Raw genomic sequence first — 19,091 nt, 5'->3', positions numbered from 1 at the left:
TTTAAGACAAATGATCCCTCGAATTTACACTGTAAGTTCGAGGGATCAATTTTTAGGATGTTATTTTGAAGTTCAATGCATGATGACAAGTTAGACTGGCATTCATTGTTGTTATTTTGGAGACAAAATTTGGATTTATGCTCCAAGAATAATAGTTGTTTTTTAGATTGCATCAGGATTTATTAAGACTTGTACTAAGATGTTGATGCTGGAGGATGTTGTTCTTTTAGGTGGCCCTTGGACCATCTTGAGATTCAATATAAAGCCAAGAACGTCTGGACACGTAGCTACAGCTCTGAATGGAAGGTCAGTATCTCACAGTCTACTCGTGAGTGGAGTCATAAAAGTTCTGGTGTATTATTATGAAGAGGGGCAACGGGCCAGACTTTGGACATCTCTAAGCTGAAGCATTCCTTTTGAGTGGACATGACTGTAGAACGTCCCTCCACCCCTTCATCTAAGGAAACTGCAGTATACCTGCTCTTGAATGAAAAAGGTAAAGGGTGAAAATAAATCAAACCAAAGTGTAAGTTTATTCATTTCTGTTGTACAGTTTGAGGTTTTTATACTCAAGTGAACATTAACTGACTTGATTGTTTAACATGTTTCCCTTGGTGGTTATTGGGTGATTTGACCTGGCTCCAGTTAGCTTAGTTTTAAAACTGTCTCAGGGTGAGGCTGGTTTTCATCTGGATGGAACCCAGAGATAGGCTTAAGTGGCATTTGGGATCTATGGTTTTGGTTCTGACCTCAGAAACAATCCAAACTGGAACACAGTTGTGAATTTTCTACCCATGACGTTTAGCAATAGTTCAAAGAAAGAATTTCAGAGAATTGAGACATAAAACTGGTCCTGCTGAAGGTCTCCAGTTCTCACTGCTTTGTTCATCATCAAATAAGGAACTAAATCAAACAAAGGTTTGATGTGATCACTCTCTCTAAACATTCTTTGTTTCTTCTTCTCTTTTCTTCTTTCTTGGTATGAAAGCATAGCTTCTTAAGCATTAGGACGTTCACTCCAGCCATTGAAATAAACCTTTATTTTTCTCATTCATGTACAAAAATATATCTCAAAGCCCAGAGGGTTAAAGTAGGCTGACAACAGATCTTCAGATGAAGGCCTGCTAACTAACAGGAAGAATCAGAAAAACCCGCTGAGATTTTCTTACCAGCAAAAGCCTGAAGTTAAATATGACACACTCCCTACATAAGACAGTTTTAACATCCTGAAAATACCAGAAGATGGAGATCCAAAGAGGAAAATAACAGTAAGTTGGAATTGCATTACATTACAACTCCCAAAAGAGTGGAAACCTTTTCCGTTTTATTCTATTTAAAACAAAAATGGATAAAGCATGGAAAACATCCTTCTTCTTTTCCTGCATTGATCAGTGATCCTGTGCAGAGTCATGAGGGATGTTGAAGACTATTGCAGCTACAGTTCATCAGTCCAAAACACTCACTCACTGCTAAGGGACAATTTAGAGTTCCTAATCAACCTATGGAGCAAATTATTGGACTGTGGAAGGAAGCCAGAGTTTGTGTTAGTAGCCTTGTGGTAGAGTGTATGCTCTGAGATTGGAAGATTGTGGGTTCAAATCCAGAGTTGAGTCATACCAAACACTCTAAAAATTGGGACCCAATGGCTTCCTGCTTGACACTTAACGTTAAGGGGTTGGATTGGGGGGTCAAACCACCAAATGGTTCCAGAGTATGGCTGTGTTTGCAGGTCAGCGTTCCCCCAAGGGACAGGTCAAATGTGGAGAACAAATTTCACACACTTAAGCATGCTAGCAAATGGAGAAAATACAAACTAGATACAAAATTAAAACCCAAACAGCCTTTATGCTGGGAGGCAACAGTGCTAACCTTTACATCACTGTGTTAACCTGGAAGATACATTTATCTGTTTTTACACTTCTCATAACAAGACTTCCTGATCCTTAAAATTAAAATTTCCTTCTGGAAATGCTGGCCCCTCACCCCACCCCTCCCCTGCTTGGTGTCTCAGCGGATTTGTGCGGTTTCTTGGATCAGAACTTTCTGCGTGGTGCTGGTGGGGACACTGAATGAAGTGGAGGACGTGCTGGTCTGATTGCTGCCTTTAGTGTTGACAACTCTTGACCGCTCAGTCTTCCCTGCCCTCCCCCTGCCGCTGGTTGCCTCCTTCACCTTCAGAACTCCCTGGGTTCCTGACAGTTGTCCTGAGGCCAGAGTTCCTCCCTGAATGAGGCCGCTTTGGACTCCAGTCAATGAGCCCAGAGTTCCTCCCTGTATGAGGCCGCTTTGGACTCCAGTCAATGAGCCCAGAGTTCCTCCCTGAATGAGGCCGCTTTGGACTCCAGTCACTGAGCCCAGAGTTCCTCCCTGAATGAGGCCGCTTTGGACTCCAGTCATGGAGCCTGAAACCGGCGCTTCGACCACCATCATAGCCTGGGAGCCAGACAAATTTCCCATCTGCATTAGGTTGGTGTGGCTGCTGTTGTCCAACAGCATGGTGCCGGTGCCCTGGACATATCCGTTGTGCATCATTGTCTGGCCCTGAATGAGGCCGCTTTGGACTCTATTCATGGAGCCTGAAACCGGCCCTTCGACCACCATCATAGTCTGGGAGCCAGACAAATTTCCCATCTGTATCAGGTTGGTGTGGCTGCTGTTCTCCAACAGCATGGTGCCAGTGCCCTGGACATGTCCATTGTGCATCATTGTCTGGCCCTGAATGATCACTCCTGGGTTGTATCCCATCTCAGAACTGTTCAGAAGAACCATATCTTGGAGGCTGTTGGCTGGAGGCTCGGTTAGAATGAAGTTCTGAAACTGTGGCTGGACCATGTAGTGCATAGGCTGCATCATATGGGCAGCAGAATAGTAGACTGGCTGCTGCTCCTGTTGCAAAACCAGCATTTGGCTTTGGCTCTCCAACCCTGTTGCCATGGAGGTAACACCCTCGCTCACCACAGCCACGTCCTTCTTCAGCACTTGGGAATGGTTGGTTGTGTCACTGACCATTCTTCGCTCTTCTCTGATGTTGGTCAGTGGCAGACTGGGTGGAGGGGTCATGCGTTGTGTGGTCAACAATTTTGACCCAGAGACCTTAGGTGTGGATAAAGAGGGGACAGGTGGAGGACTGATTATGTCACTGACCATTCTTCGCTCTTCTCTGATGTTGGTCAGTGGCAGACTGGGTGGAGGGGTCATTCGTTGTGTGGTGAACAAGTTTGACTCAGAGACCTTAGGTGTGGATAAAGAGGGGACAGGTGGAGGACTGGACACCGCTTTGGTTTCAGACATGATCGTTTTGACTACACATATCTCAGCTAGAGTCTTGAACTTCATTCCAAGATCATCCAAAAATTGGAGGTCTTCATTCTGCTCCATGGCTTTGCAGGATCCCAGCGAACCTGCATCGGAGCCCTGCCCTTCAATGTCGTAGACCATCATGGTGTCCTTCACTACATCGGTATCATTCTTGGACGTCACCTGCCAGCAAAAGGTTTCATTAGAAAAATATGACCTCAGGAGAACAACAAGCCTACTCGGGTCCAGTCCTCCAGGCCCAGTGTCTTGCTGGTTTACCCTGCCTACCTGATTACAAATGACCTGATCTGGCATGTTGTCTAAGCAAGTAGCATAAAAGAAGCAGCACTGGGCCTTAGAGGACTGAAGCTGAACACTCCTGTCTAAAAATCTTGTTGGACCTTCTGCCTCTGCAGCCAAACTGCAGAAACAGTGTGAACTAAGTCAAAATTATCATGTGGGACTCTGATTCTGCATTTTGATTTTTAAGATATGTCTTTCTTATACACTACAATCTACCTTAGAAGATCCAATTCACCAGTTTTAATGCCTGACTGTTAAGTTTTACAACAAGTAAAAGTCTTCCTGATCCTGGTCCTTAAACTCTTCCACCCCGATGTCCCTGTCGCAGGGGTGGCCAATTACCAGAATCAAGTACCGGTATTTTAAAGAAAAAACTGAAATTACTGGATACAAGAGCAGGTAAGAACTCTTCCATTCACACGTTGCTATGAACGTTTTTGGGTCTGTTTGCAGGCTCTACGCACAAATCGCTTTCACATTTCACAACAAACCTCTTCCAACTGTAGCTAGATGTGCTTGCATCGGGTAGCAATAGTCCAGTGTGAACACCAGATGCTAAACGTATTCAAAAACCCACAACCAGCGCATTGTTGAACGCACACATGCCCGGTGTGTACAAAGTATGAAACGTAAGAAGATGTGATTTCTTCTTTAACAATGGTTGATGACATGTACCTAATTGCTTAATGCTTTCTTTCTTTGAATGGTGTAAATGGCGTATACTTATATGGTGCTTTTCTACCTACAAGGCCCAAGGTTCTTTACAGTCACAGACCCATTCACTCAGTCACGCACACATTCATGTGCTGGTGGCGGCTCCACTGCCGAACGTTGGCTACAACCTACCACCAGAGGCAAGGTGGGGTTCAGTGTCTTGCCCAAGGACACTTCTACACAAGGGCGTGCAAGGCGGGAGTCGAACCTGCAATCTTACGATCATGGGTCGACCGCCCTTCCGCAGCACCACGGCTTAAAGCGCTTAACAGTTGGTTGTCTTGCCATTCTGTCTGGTTCTCACCTCACTGTAGAAATCTCTAAAGAAGGCATCTGGAAGTACTAGGCCAGCTCCTCCACCGTATCCAAAATCTTGAACCTCTGACCCAGAGTACAGGTCACTGCCCCACTGGTTCATCCAGCCCTGTCCCTCACTGTGCATGTTTGCTGCATCTCTGTAGCCCCCCCCAAGTGTGTTACTGCCCACAAACGACTTCTGCATTTCTAAAGGTGCTGTTGTGAGGTAACCTTTGGCCGAGTCAATGTATATTTGTGCTGGTGCGTTCATCAGAGGATACACCTGAAATCGAGCAAAGATCATTAATGTTTACAAAAAGCTACTTTCAGCAAATGTGGTGAACATCAGTTAAACTCACCCCTAGGTCTTCCTGTTTTTCTGTGTGCCAATCCCTGAAGTTTCCTTTTGTATCTTCCTTCATCTGGGCAAAGAGCTCTGGATTTTTCAAAGGAGAACCACACTTGCACGACAACATTAGCAGAGGAATGACTGTGAAAAGAACGTTTAAAAAATATAAAGGTGGGAACAAACTGCAACAGTATCTGGAACGTGCAATGTGAGGAATGAGACATCATGTTACTCCTGTTAGGTTTACAGTTTAAAAACCTGAACCTGATTTCAGTTCTTGTGCATAGAAACACTTTCTCCTCTGATGACTGAAGTGCCTCTGGACCTCTGGGCCAGGAGATCAAAACTTCAGTCACAGAACTGGCTACTATTTGGGAATGTTAAATGTAATGCAATATAATCATTTTATTTATCTTTCAGCTTCTTAGATGCAGTTAAAATAATGAACAGATCTTTTGCAGATTACAGTACAAAGCTGAAATGTGAAATTTGTTTGTATCTACCACCGGCTAAGGAAGTGGCCGCAGTCTGTTTATTTTATGAGGCATTTGGTGGTTTAACTCTGAAATTCAGCCCTTGAGGTTAAGAGTCAAGCCACAAGGCACTTGGGGCATTATTAGTCTATAGGATAAACTAACTAAGGCTTACAAGTCACACTGGCTGTGTTTGAGGAAGGGGTACACTTTGCTGTTTTCTCTGACACTAACAGAAGTTCTACTCTGAAAAGATCTGAAAGATCCCATGAGCAGTGTCTGTTGAAGGAGGAGGGAAGGATTGTGTGATCTGCAAACTTACGCAGCAACATCAAAAAGCCCAGCAGCAGGAGTCCAATTCCGGCAGGTCCAAGCTTTATTTGTTTTTTTGACTGACCCTGGCTTCCATGTGCTCCGCACTCATCACCAACATCACATGTGCATGCTAGGAGTTCCACCTTCTGTGGTTCTCCACAGCTTAATCCCTGCTGGTCTGACACAACCAACTCCACTTCGTATGAACCGGCCCAAAGTTCCTCCTGAGCCCTCACAATGGCTGCAGTGTCTGCCAGGAGCAAAACATTGAAATGTTTAGTCACATATGCTGTAGGGACCGCGCTCAAACAAGATCAACTTTTCGTTCTTACGTTGATGCAGTTTTACATGCATGTCTTCGTTTTTAAAGTTTTGTTCTCACCATTGAGATGTTCCACCTTCCACTTTCCCTGGGTTTTTTCAGGGACGATCACAAAGTGAAAAGGAGGCCCATTTGGGAACGAATCTTTATCATCAGCTGTGACAATGAAGCTATTCTGGGTCATGCAGATCACTTGACTTTTGCTGGTCAGGGTGGGACAGTGGTCATTTGAATCCCCCACCTGGATGGCAATGGTACCAGTCGCTGTTTTACCAGGAATGTCTTCACAAAAAACGAAACAAAAAAAAGGCGACGTCATGAAACATTACATTTTTCGCGAGAAGACCTTTCATTTACCTGGAGACAAACCTCTTGTTCTGATGAAAATAAATCACATTTATCTTTGTATTCACCCATTTAACGGATGCTTCAGGTCTAATGCTACATTCACACCAGGCATGCGACGCATTCTTGAATGCGTGTTCAACCATGGTGTTCACACTGGCCTGTTGCTATACCAGATCTGGGCTTCTCCACCATCTTCACTTGGAAGAGAATTGGTGTGAAATGTCAAAGTGGTGCAAAACTCGCAAATCTTGCTCCATGCTTTTTCCTTCACAGCTCTATTCTGGCAAATCAAAGGCTTGGTGTCATATAATTCCAGCCAGGCACAAACCACAATTATGAATTTCTTCTCCATGGCCGACACTTCTGTGAATTAAAAGAGACTCCATCTATACGTCACTACCAGTCATACAAGTCATTCAGTGGCCACGTGTTTTGTATGTAAGTTTGAAAATCCGTTGGAATTACAATAATTGCATAAACGGTTGAAAAGTTACGGTAATTCAAAGACAGTCAACACTGGAGCTACAGCTCTGTTGTTAAAGGTTTAAATCTATTTGGGATAAGGTCCATCTTCTCAAGTCCAGCCAATAGAAAAGATCAGAAGAAATCAGCAGTCACAAAAAAAAGACTAAGAGGTTGGGCATTTAGTGTTTGGTTGATGCTGTTGGATTCATGATCAAGGCTTAATTTGTTCTGTGTACCCAACTTTAGGCTTTACTTCTACTGCTGGAAAAACTATCCAATCTGAATCAATGCACACTTGTATGGTTGATACTGACTTTTCTCATAAACTTAAAAACGTACCTTCTGAAATGCATAGTATGTTGGCATAATAAGTCCCATTAATAATGTACGGAGATTCCCGGTCAGGCATTTTGTTCAGAGTGATCTCAGCTGTGTCTGGGTCAATGCTTAGCCAGTTGCCTGGGTCTGGGCCCTTTAAATACCTGGACAGGTAACAAAAGGTTTCAGGACGACAGGGTTGATATCACCAGATTAATCTAGATTTTGGAGAATCCTTACATTACCTGACATTCTTGGCAGGTTTCCCGGTGTCCTTATCTATAGCAGTGTAAGTGGTGATAGGTCTTTTCAAGCTGATATCAGATCCTTCTGAGATTGGGACACTTTTGACTTGAGGGTCAAAACTTGGTCCCTCTGGCTTGTTCTTAACATTGATTGTGATGGGATAACTGGTATATTTATATCCCGAACTGCTGCCACTTCCACTGATACCGGTGGAGCCACCAGAGGCTCCGCCGGGACCAGTGGCTCCGCCGAGACCGGTGGCTCCGCCGGGACCGGTGGCTCCGCCGGGACCGGTGGCTCCACTGGCACCATTGGCACCACTGGCTCCACTGGCACCGCTGGCACCACTGGCACCGCTGGCACCACTGGCACCGCTGGCACCACCAGGTTGACCTCCAAAATTCACACCTACTCCATTACTGGCCGTAGATGGATCAAAAGGTGGAGCCTTGTTTTTCACTATGATACCAAGGTCGAGGCTCTTCACATCTTCATAGTCCACTGGCTGGCAAATGATGTACAACAACAAAAGGAACACAAGTGTTAGTTATATATTCTTAAATCTAAACTCACAAATGTCATTCATTCTTCTTTGAAATACTCAGTGATGCTAGTTATCAATGTTTACGTTGTATTTTGTTACAATTATCATTTTTATTCTGATAATTAGAAATTTTATGATGTTCCACTACTTTCTTCCTTAGTATTACTCCTGTTGCTCTATATTTTTGTAGTAGTTGTTTTCACGAGCTATGTTAACCAATTTTGCTGTCATGAGTTCAGTTGTTGCACAACAACCAGTGCTTTCTCTGCAGGTTTCTATGCATTGGTTTAAGTTTAAACCAGAAAGCCACATGGGAAAAAAAGAACTGCAGTGTTGCTTTGTTACACAGTCACAGTCCTCATGACTGTCAACTACCACACCACGCATTTATACGCAAACTGTACCTTTTCCAGCATTAGGATGCCCTCGTTGGTTTTCGGGTCGGTCATTATGCTGAAATATCCGGCCTCATTGCCTTTCACGATTTCATACACAGCCTCCCAGTTCTCTGTGCCTTCCAAATCCTGATCGAGTGCTTTGAACCTCATAACCTCCACTTGATGTGTGTTCTCCTCAATGCTTCCATCATACTGAAACAAAACACATGGTTTGAGAAAAGCTCTGAACTGGAACATCTTGATGAGCTCTTCATATGTGAGAAACATTTGAACATCTGAAATCTGTTCCAGAGACTTGAGGTACTAAGGGCGGACTTCATCCACCCCCAGAGTCTTAGTTTGTTGACTTACTTAGTGACTAACTAAATAATCATCCCCCTATCAATCTAGGTGCCTGTGTCATTGCAAAACATGGGCATTGAAGTCCCCCAGTTTGGGCACTTTCCAGTACCCCTCTGAGGGACACTTAGAAGCCAGGTTTTCCACACTGCTGTCCGGCCCATAGGCCAAAACCACAGTCAGAGACCTGTCTCCCACCCAAAGGCGATGGGACATGACCCTCTTGTCCTCTAGGGTGAACTCCAACACTTGGCAGCTGAGCTGGGTGCTCACGAGTAGGCTTACACCGGGCGCTTGCCTCTCACCATGTGCAACTCCGGAAGGGTAGAGAGTCCAACCCCTCTTGAAGGACTGAGTTTCAGAGCCCAGGCTATGCGTGGAGGTGAGTTCGACTATAGTTAAGCGGTACTTCTCAACCTCCTGCACAAGCTGGCACAAGGCTCCTTCCTTCCCAGAGAGGTGACATTCCACGTCCCAAAAGCCAAGTTCCATGGCCGGAGTTTGGCCTGCCGAGGCACCCGCCCTCGACTGCCACCCAAACCAAATTGTCCGGCCCCTTTTGAGGTCTCCTAAAGATGGTGGGCCCACGGGAGAATGATCCCACATCGTTATTTTAGAGCTGGACCTGACCGGGGCCTGTGGGAAGAGCCCCAGTCACCAGGTGCACGCTTGCAAGCCCCAACCCCAAGCCTGGCTCCAGAGTGGGGCTCCGGTGATGCCAATGCGGGCAACGTACAGAATTTTTAGATGTGCTTCTCGTAAAGAGGATTCTGATTCTGGTCTATGTCTGGCTCTTCACCCAGGATGCCATGGGACACCCTACCAGGGGCAAAAGCCACAGGGAGCTTAACTTCTGAAATAACTCGAGCTCTTAAACTCCTCCACCGCGTTAAGGTGGCGGTTCAGGGAGGGGAAAATCAATTGTGTTTTTTATTTCAGTTCTTTAAATTCGTACATTATTTCTCTTAAATGTTTTTTTTTTAATTATGCGTTTTTTGTGATTTATTGCACTTGGGTTGTGAAAAATGCTGTATAAATCCAGTTTGATTGATGAGGTTTGTCGTGAGAGGAAAGCTACCTGCTGTTTCTCAAGAATTGGAGGGTTGTCGTTCACATCTAGGACATTGATGGTGACAGTGCCTGTTGCTGTCCTCCCTCCAATGGCTCCGTCCAGGTCTTTAGCTTCAACTGTCAGAGTGTACTGCGCACATGACTGGATGAAGACATATCAAAACCAAAGCTGTTCAGTTTCTTAAATAAAAAAACCATTTTTAACACTGTTACAAATGCTTTTGTCACATTTCATCTATAAACTGTAATGTCATTGAGCTTCATGTAAGTAATTGGTACATTTCCTCCTTTGCCTGTGTTCACCACCTTGGAAACACAAATATCTTCTAAGCCTGACTGTGATGCAGGTGATTTGCTGCTGGGAAAACAGTAGCCCTTGAAGACCAGGGTTGGCATTACTGGTGCAAGGTCGTTTTAGTATCTTTGATGGCACAGACGCAGCATCTATTTTGTTTACAGTCTACGTATACCATTGGTCTGTCTATGAAAAAACTAGGTGTGAGTAAAAACAAAAGATTAACCACAATATGCCCATGTTGTCCGTCTTTCCTTTGCGCACTAACAGAACCAGCTCATGAGCCAGTCCAACATGAGAAATTATTCATAGTGATCTGACTAAACCAGTGTTTAGCAGCAAGTTAGAATCATGAGGTTGGAAAGGTTCGTACTTCTCTGTCCAGGGAAGAGTTTTTCACTGTGATTACTCCTTTCTTACTAATTCTGAACATGTCATGTGATGGATTCTGACTGATTAAGGTGTAGGCAAGTTTAGAATTTAGATTGCCATATTCGTCTGCATCGGTTGCATTCAGTTCCATAACAATTGTTCCTGAAAAACATAAAATAAAACAGAAATTAGTCTACATGCTACTTGTTGAATGATGCTACATGTATTTTAAGAAAATATATAAGGCGTCGCTTTTATTCTAACAGAAAATGCAAACCAAAAAGGTTCAAACTTGAAGTACATAACCATGACTTATCAAAGAACTTTGATTCTATGAAATATTCTGTGAAATTTTAGAATACAGACCTTTAGGACTGAGCTCATACACGCCAACAGGTGACATATCTGGAAAGACTGGGTCGTTGTCATTTTCATCCTCAACTTTGATTCTTAAGTCGATTGGTTTCTCTGCTTCTGTGCCATCCTCATATTTGGCAACACCTTTCAGCTAAGAAAAATTATAGTGTTTTGTTGGATTTCTGATGGTTGCAATACAGGTTAGTAATATGGTTCTTCTGGGAATAGATAAAAGATAGAGAAACTCACAACATATGTGTCTATTTCCTCCCTGTCGAGGACTTTGGTCACACTAACATCTCCGGTATTGTGGTTGACCACAAACACGTTGAAGGGTCTCTGGTTTGCACCAGGACCCTCCAAGAAGTACTCGACATTACTGCCCTGTTGGTAATCGGAGCGAATCTGGAGCAGAAGGAGATTTAATGGTCACATGGCTCAAGGAAAGAAACAGCAGAAGTTAATGAGAGCAGACAGATCATTTTTGCTACAGTGGGTCATTGGGACCTGTTCTCAGGCTGAGCACACGTGCACAGACTGTGGTTCTGTCTTATAGTCAAGGTAGTCGCTGACACTCACCTTGGCAATGGAAAGTTCTTTAGTGTAGTCTTTATTTTCCTTTAAGGGTTTTGGAGGAAGAATCCATTCTCTTCTTTTTCTGACCAGATTCTCACCGGACGTTTGTCTGACCACGATCGCAACCTGTAGCTGGAACACAGTAACATAACATTCGAATAATCCACATGCATATTTATTTATGTCTAATAGGCCAGCACAATAAATCGCAAATTTATCGTTATCGCAATTTCAAGCTGTGCAGTGTGTATATCGCAAAAGTCAGCGAAAATCGCAAAAAATTGTAAACCTTAAATGTGCTAAAACAATCTTATGGCAACTTGAACTATTTAATGAATTGAATAAATCCCTTTATGGATTCGGCCAATCAGATGGAGCCCTTCATGTTGTTGACCAATCGGATGGAGCTTTTGTTAGATGTTGCCCTAATTAGACGAAGGTCATTTGGAGAATAATATAAGGTATTTTCACTCTTATTTAAATTAAACATTTGCAGTGAAATTGAAATGTTTTTGTTGTTTTTGCTGTTTGTTCATTTATCGCAAGTTATATCATCATTGCAATATTGATCACTGATATCGCATTTCGCAAGTTATCCTCATATCGTGCAGCCCTAATGTAGAATATTAAACAGTCTTCTATGTGCTGAGCTTGAACAAAATCAAACACATAAAAACAAGGTTTAAAGGCAGTAGAAAAAGATCCGAAATAAAAAACAATGAACATAGAATTTCATTGAAAAACATTATAAAACATATTTCTCAGAAAAAAACAAAAAAACATAAGATTGTTTCAGCACATTTAATGTAACCATTCACTGTAATTTTCGGCGACTTTTGCGATATGCACATAGCACAGCTTGATATTGTGATAACGATAAATTTGCGATTTATTGTGCAGGCCTAGTCTGAGTTAATATTTCTATGGCTCTATGCGACTCTTGCCAATCAGAGGTAAGCTTGTTGGAGTCCACAGCCCTAACACTTGAAAGCGGGCTACACAAAATCTGTCAATGAATCGTTTTAAACGTTTGACGTAAGACCACCTGCTTGAGGCACCTGATTGCTCAGTTTCTAACTTGAATAACTTACAATGAAGAAAACTTAACATTAAAAAAATTGAACTATCAAGAACATGTTAAAAAATGTAGCAGAGCAAGAATGGTTATCCTGACCAATAGAGTGACTGATTAATAGCTGTTTATTTCTTTTTAGGAGTCTATGGGATTTTTGGCTTCTTAGAACAAGCGGGTACTTCCTGTTTGGAATGCCAGGGTGAGGGATCACTCAGTCCAGTCAATGCTTAAGATTTAGAAAGCAATTATACTAAATGACATTTCAAAAGAGATGGAGAAACATCTGAGCACAGTTGCTTCAAACAGGAAAACAGATCAGGGCATTGTGCGCTTCCACAGCAACCACACAGGGGGGCGCTCTCGTTCCTTTTGAGTTAATCACTTGGATAAGCACTTAAACCTGAATACAAAGTTTTTTGCTTTCTCCTGTGATCTTTAAATACCACCACAAATATTTTTAAGTTGTTATCAGTGTGAAAATTTGCACTTAGCACTAACAAAGTCTGACAAACCGAAATGACTTAACTGCAGCCCCTCCAGCTTTCATTCAGCCTTCAAGGAAAAAAGGGTCCGGACACACTTTTCATGTAAACTGCTCTGTCAAAGAACCTGAACAACATACAGAACAGTTTAAAGCTAGAACAGGATTAAAGCAAAAGAAATGATCTGTTGTGCAAATCTGAATCTGTTTGTCAACTGCTCTTGGAGGAAAACGTTGTTGGATAATAATTACCCCATTATAACCAGTTTATCCACTCAAACGTGCACACGTTAACGTGCACGTATCTGCTTCAACCTGAACTCGGGGTTGAAGCAGGGGCTTTGGTTTTATGAGCCAAAACCAGGATTTCAGAAAACTATCAAGTTTTCCTTTGTTTTCTTAGGTCTTTAAACTAAAGGCTTTCACATCAAAACAATTATATATAACTGTATAAAAATATAATTTACAATGTCAGAAATAGTAAAATAAATCAATAAATAAATAATCCAGCTATAATTGGCACAATCATCATGATGAGACCATCTGTTCCTTAAGGTTCTCGATCAAACCACACACGTGCTTCTTCTTCACTCCGTTGGAGCTTGTATCATGTTTTCCTCATTCAAAAAAAAAACCTCACAGCTGAGGTTGAAACTTTTTCATTTTTATAAACTTAAAAGCATCTTGAATATGTTTTCTGAAGCAAAAGTTATTTTATCTGGTTCCTATTTTGTTGCACCCTCATCAAAGGCTTTAGAAGAACCTTAATTCTTTTTTTTTTTCAGTTGTTTTTTTTTAAAATAATTTTGACACAAAAACAACTTAAGAATTTATGAAGCCTACCAAAACCAGGAGCCGAACCTGGAGTACAGGGTGTTTGGATCAGAATCATTCACTGACAGAATTTGCGCTCGAATTTGAACAGTCGCGGTCACTGAATAAACGCCAATAATCTTGAGCACAGAACGGCTCATTTGTTTTGCATGTGCGGGATTTCTAATCCCCAGTTTAACTTGTTATTTATCCAGTGTTCATCATCCTCAAACGCGCGCGCTGTCCTCCTCTGTGCACGTGCCCTTAATTTTATTCCCGTTTTTTCCAATAAAGCAGCTGAGTTCTGAGGCTGCCTGGAACCAGAGGATCGGTTCTGGCCCCTGACCTCCCATGGCTCGCGCTCCCGCTTGAGGCTCCGCGCGCGGAGCGCAGTGAACGCCGCGAGCCCTCTCGAAGAAAACTAAGTTTGAACTCACCAAGACCAGAACCACGAGCGCAGACGGAAAGAGCCGAACCATGTTTGAATAAAGCTCCGGGATCAGCAGCTGTAGAATCCCACACCTGAGACACACCTTTAAGCCAGGTACTTCCGGTCCCAGCTTATATACAGTTTACCTTCCCATGACGTCACGTCAGAACCAAACTGAAGCTGCTCCCACTCCCCCACTGGAAGACGTGAAGACAAATTGATCCTGCCTCTTTAATATGTTTCCCTGGCAACCATGTAAAGTGCAGCTCTACACAAAGGAGGCACGGAGAAGTTGCTCCATCCAAACATGGAAGGTGTTTGTGAAGAGCCTCAGGTCGACCTCGGGTGACACCTTCACAAACCTCTCAGAGGCTAGGATCATCTTTATCCCTCAGAGATGGATCTACATGTAATAGAATGGTTACAGTAGAACAGGGGTGGGATCATATAAGTTTGCTTCCTTCCTCTCCCTTTCAAGCAATATTTAATTTTATGTCTAATTATCCTTAATTTTATATGTCATTGTATGAATGTATAACTGATGATTGTTATGTTTTTGTGTATTATTCTGATTTGATTGCTTGAAATAAACCATTTCAAATAAAATCAAAACATGTCTCATGTTTCACCATGAGGGTGTGGGAGGGACCAACCAAAGCACACTCTTGTTTTTGGTAAAGAAACAAAGATGTCTGCAAGTGTTCATGAGACAGAGATGCTGTTTGTCAACCATGAGCTCCATGAAGGTCATTCTTCTGGTTCAGACGTCACTTCAGAGAAAGTTCTCTGAGAGAAAGCTGACCAAAGCAAACCTCAGAGATTCTCTTCATGCTGGCACAAATATGAAATCATTCTCTTGGTCTCCAACACAGAAGTAAATGTGGTCAGAACACAAAAATGGAACCTCTCCTGTCAGGTTCTGTTGAGTCTCAGCTGCTTCTGTCTGTGGGCCATTTCCAGAGTGTTTACAGGGTCATCTTCTGCTTCATGCAGAGAAGTGTGTGATCCTGAGATGGACAGGTCACCTTAGCAGGTGAGTCTCTCGCCTGACATAAACCCCAGCAGATCCCTGCAGTCCTAGCAGGAAGGACTGTTGTTGGCTGCCAGCATAAAAGCTTCAAATGGGTTCTGGGTCTGAATCCGAGCTTTACCTCAGACGTGTCCAAACACAAACACGCAGGAACGTGAAAGCAATCAACATCATGCAAGTCATTTAGTCGCTTCACTCAAGGAGCTCCAATTATCCTGTGAGTCTTTGCACATCTCCAGCTCAGACTTTGGACAACCACTCATTTATGGAATGAGGGTGGAAACAGTTGCGTAAAAAGCAAAATCTTTTACTTTTAGTTTCAAAGAGCTGTGTCAAAATGAAAGTAGTGTTTAAATGATTGAGGTTTAAGCACTTCCTCTTCTCCAAAACAACGGATAGGCCAATTACAAGAAAAGATTTACCTCACCTGAGAGATCAGATCTTCCAACAGCTGCTATGTGTTCAGGGCTGTAAAATGTGGTTCTGACAGACATGCAACACAAAGGCTTTGAAATCTAAAAAAAAGAAGAAGACGAAAAAACAAACAAACACAACCATATTGTACCAGTTTACTTCTAAACCATAACCATTAAAAGCTTACATGTTTTTGCTGTTAAAAGGCAATGCCATAACAGTATTACTCTTTTTAAATGGTAATGGGTTACTAGATTTTCTAAACAAATTGTGTCCTTGGTCTTTGTTCCTTTTTTGTGTGTGATGAGCCGAGGGTGTGGACAACATCTTTGTGACAGTGTTTCTTTGTTTATCTTATATGTCAGGAGTGAGACCTGACTGGCACCTCAGGAAAAGTCCTCCACAAACTGTCACAAAATGTATTAAAGAAAAAATTCACAGCTATATTTATAAAATAAAATCTGTTTTTCTCTTTTCCATCAATAACACCACAAGGACTTCCTGCTTTGAGCAATTATATTTTGGGCGGTTAGTCAGTTGTATTACACAAGTCATTGAAGGGGATTCGTCACGCTTTACACTACTGCAAAAGGAAATGTTACTGCAATATATTACCTTTGAATCAAGTTACTTTTGACAATTAAAAGCAGATCAAAACATACTAAGAACAAAATGAAACATTTTTTGCAGATGACACAATTGTTTCTGGTACAAATTAAAATTAGCATCAGACCCTATTTATACTGCAGAAACAATAACACTGTTGTGTTAATTCAGGAAAAAAAGGTTTTCAAAATGAGACTCATAAGATTCTTCTCAGCTGAAGAAGAGTACAGAGAAGAAACTTAAGGAACTCAACTAAAGCTGACTTTTATTCCACATATAAAACAGTTTAAAACTGTTTTTTATCATCTTAGAAATCTGGCTAGGGTTCTCCCACTACTCTCTCTTGCTAATTTGGAGATGCTAATGCATGCTTTTATCATGAGTAAAATTGATTATTATAACGCTCTGCTGGCTGGTTTTTCCAAAAACCAACATTAGGAACCTTCAGCTTCTTCAAAATTAAGCTGTAGAAGTTCTTAGAAAAAAACCAGGAGGCGGGCTCACGTCACCCCAATTTTAAAATCCCTGCATTGCCTCCCCACATGCTTCAGGATTGATTTTAAGATACTTTTAACAGTTTTTAAATGTCTTAACCCTTGTGCTATCTTAGATGACCCCCCCCCCCCCCCACATTGACATGTTCTCCCTACCATGACAAAGGTGGATAAAGGTGGAAAGATTTCATGTAATCCATGGACACCAGTGAAGATCACAAATCATTAAAGAAAAAAGGTTCTGAGCACTGTCTAGTGGGTCTAGATGACCCAACTCCCAATGGTAAAGTGCCTAGGATAGCACAAGGGTTACCGGTCTTGCACCTTCTTATCCATCAGATCTTTTAGTCAAACATGAACCCTCCTGGACCCTGAGATCCTCTGGCACTGGTCTTCTAACCATTCCGACTGTAAAAACCAAAACCTACGGAGAAGCATCTTTTCAACACTATGGACCCCGTTTATGGAACAGTCTGCCAGAGGACCTTATTTATTTATTTATTTATTTATTTATTTATTTATTTGTTTATTTATTTATTTATTTGTTTGTTTGTTTGTTTATATTTTATCTATTATTTATCCATTTTATCTTGTTTTATAAACTTACACTAGATTTTTAATGTGTTATTTCAATTTTAATTGACCTTATTTCAATGTTTTATTGGTTACTGCTTTTATCAATCTGTTTACTTTTTCATTCTCATTTTTATTCCCGGTGCTTCCTCAGTTGGGTCCTCTCCCTCTGGGTTGACTGCTGTTCAGCCACTGCGGTTCTGGATGGGACACTGCATCACTGCTTAGCTGTGGTGGAGCGGTCCCCGCCTGTGATGCTGCATTTGGCTGGTCATGCAGCGGTTCACAGAGAGGGAGGTTCCAATTAGTAGCGTTTCCAACATCTTGTTTTTGTTTTCAGCCTATTTCTCATTGTCTTTTCCCATCAGTTATGGGGGTGGGAGGTGTGAAAGAAGTGGGGGGTTGTGTGTAGGTACGGGGAGGGGGTCCCTATTTTTAAATTTTTTATTTTTGTGCTTGTTTATTTTAATTTTCATACTTGTTTTTATATTATTCATTTTGTTTTGTTTTAATGTAAAGCACTTTGTGTTATACTTTTATATGAGAAGTGCTTTATAAATAAAGTTTTATTTGATTTGATAAATAAATGTGGGACCAGTTTATCAACACTGACAGATGCCTCTGGAGTCCCAAATGTCAGCCAGGCTTGGTAGGACTCTTTCTTCAGTTTGATGGCATCCCTTAATCCCGGTGGACATCACCGGGTTTGGTGCCGCGTCAGGCACCAGACCTTGTGACCACAGCTCATAGCAGCAGAGACAATAGAGGTGGAAAATGTGGTCCACTCAGACTCCAAGTCTCCAGCCTTCCTCAGAAGCTGTTTGAAGCTTTCCTGATTAAAGACCTCCCTGACGGAGGACTCAGCCAGACGTTCCCAGCAGACCCTCACAGCACAGTTGGGCCTGCTAAGTCTTTCTGGCTTCCTCCCTTTCTGATGAATCCAATTCTCAACCAGGTAGTGATCAGTGAACAACTCTTCCCGTCTCTTTACCTGAGTGACTAAGACGCATGGCTAAAGGTCACCAGAAATGACTACAAGGAGAATGGTCACAGGAGAATGATCCCATTTTGTCTCTTTGGGCTGGACCTGACCAGGGCCCGTGGGAAGAGCCCTGGCCACCAGGCACTTGCCTGCAAGCTGCAACCCCAGACCTGGTTCCAGAGTGATGCCCCAGTGACAATCCAGGTGGTGTGACAGAATCTTGATGGTTGCTACTCGTGAAGGTTCTGTGCCACTCTTTGTCTGACATATCTGCCATAGGAGATCCTAGTTCCTGGGTTCACTCCAGTTCTCAAACCCTTCCACCATGTTAATGTGGCAGCTCACGGAGGAAAAATATCATAACAACCCATGAATAAGGAGCATCTATAAGTGTTTTATATGTTTCATTAAATACAGACCCTTTCCAAAAAAAAGAAGAATTAAAAAAAGAGAGTATAAACTTCCATCATTCCATTCAATAAATTCAACTTTCATAGAATATAGATTCAAGGCCCACTGTTTAATTGATTTCAAGTACTTCTTTATTTGCATAAATTTGGGAGTTAGGTCACAAGTGTGCCCTAGAACCCGACAGTTGTAGCCTGTATCCTGGATGAGTCTGAATGTCTTTGAAGTTGTTCCTCCACCTCATTCCACTCTTTCTGGATGTCTGCCGCTTCTTGAATCTTTTGATGATCAGCTGAAACCCACAGTCGTCTCTTCTGGTGGAGCATCTTCTCCTGAAACATTTTGTTCTTCCATCAGACTTTCTGTTGATCTGCTTGGACGCGGCG

General features: G+C 42.4%; 1 protein-coding gene across 2 annotated transcripts; it reads right to left on the bottom strand.

Moving 5' to 3' along the window:
- Positions 1-1,020: 1,020 nt before the first annotated feature.
- Positions 1,021-14,337, bottom strand: LOC101156641 (desmoglein-2). Of its 2 annotated transcripts, none has more exons than XM_004067802.4 (14): positions 14,206-14,337; positions 11,403-11,531; positions 11,073-11,228; positions 10,833-10,974; positions 10,468-10,628; positions 9,807-9,941; positions 8,396-8,581; positions 7,447-7,952; positions 7,223-7,365; positions 6,131-6,352; positions 5,756-5,998; positions 4,971-5,101; positions 4,619-4,894; positions 1,021-3,480 (listed from the first exon to the last, which is right to left on the bottom strand). In XM_004067802.4, exons 1-14 carry the CDS (start codon positions 14,245-14,247, stop codon positions 2,008-2,010), a joined length of 3,945 nt encoding a protein of 1,314 aa, XP_004067850.1. In that variant the 5' UTR covers positions 14,248-14,337; the 3' UTR covers positions 1,021-2,007. The 2 variants fall into 2 exon arrangements, with proteins under 2 accessions (XP_004067850.1, XP_020557811.1); XM_020702152.2 differs by lacking the exon at positions 14,206-14,337 and adding an exon at positions 13,001-13,083.
- Between the last annotated feature and the right edge of the window lie 4,754 nt (positions 14,338-19,091).

This window comes from Oryzias latipes, chromosome 4 (genome assembly GCF_002234675.1).
Source record: "Oryzias latipes chromosome 4, ASM223467v1".
NCBI classification, from domain to species: domain Eukaryota; kingdom Metazoa; phylum Chordata; class Actinopteri; order Beloniformes; family Adrianichthyidae; genus Oryzias; species Oryzias latipes.
The sequence above is the reverse complement of the archived record's forward strand: the minus strand, read 5'-3'. Positions and strand labels throughout refer to the sequence as shown.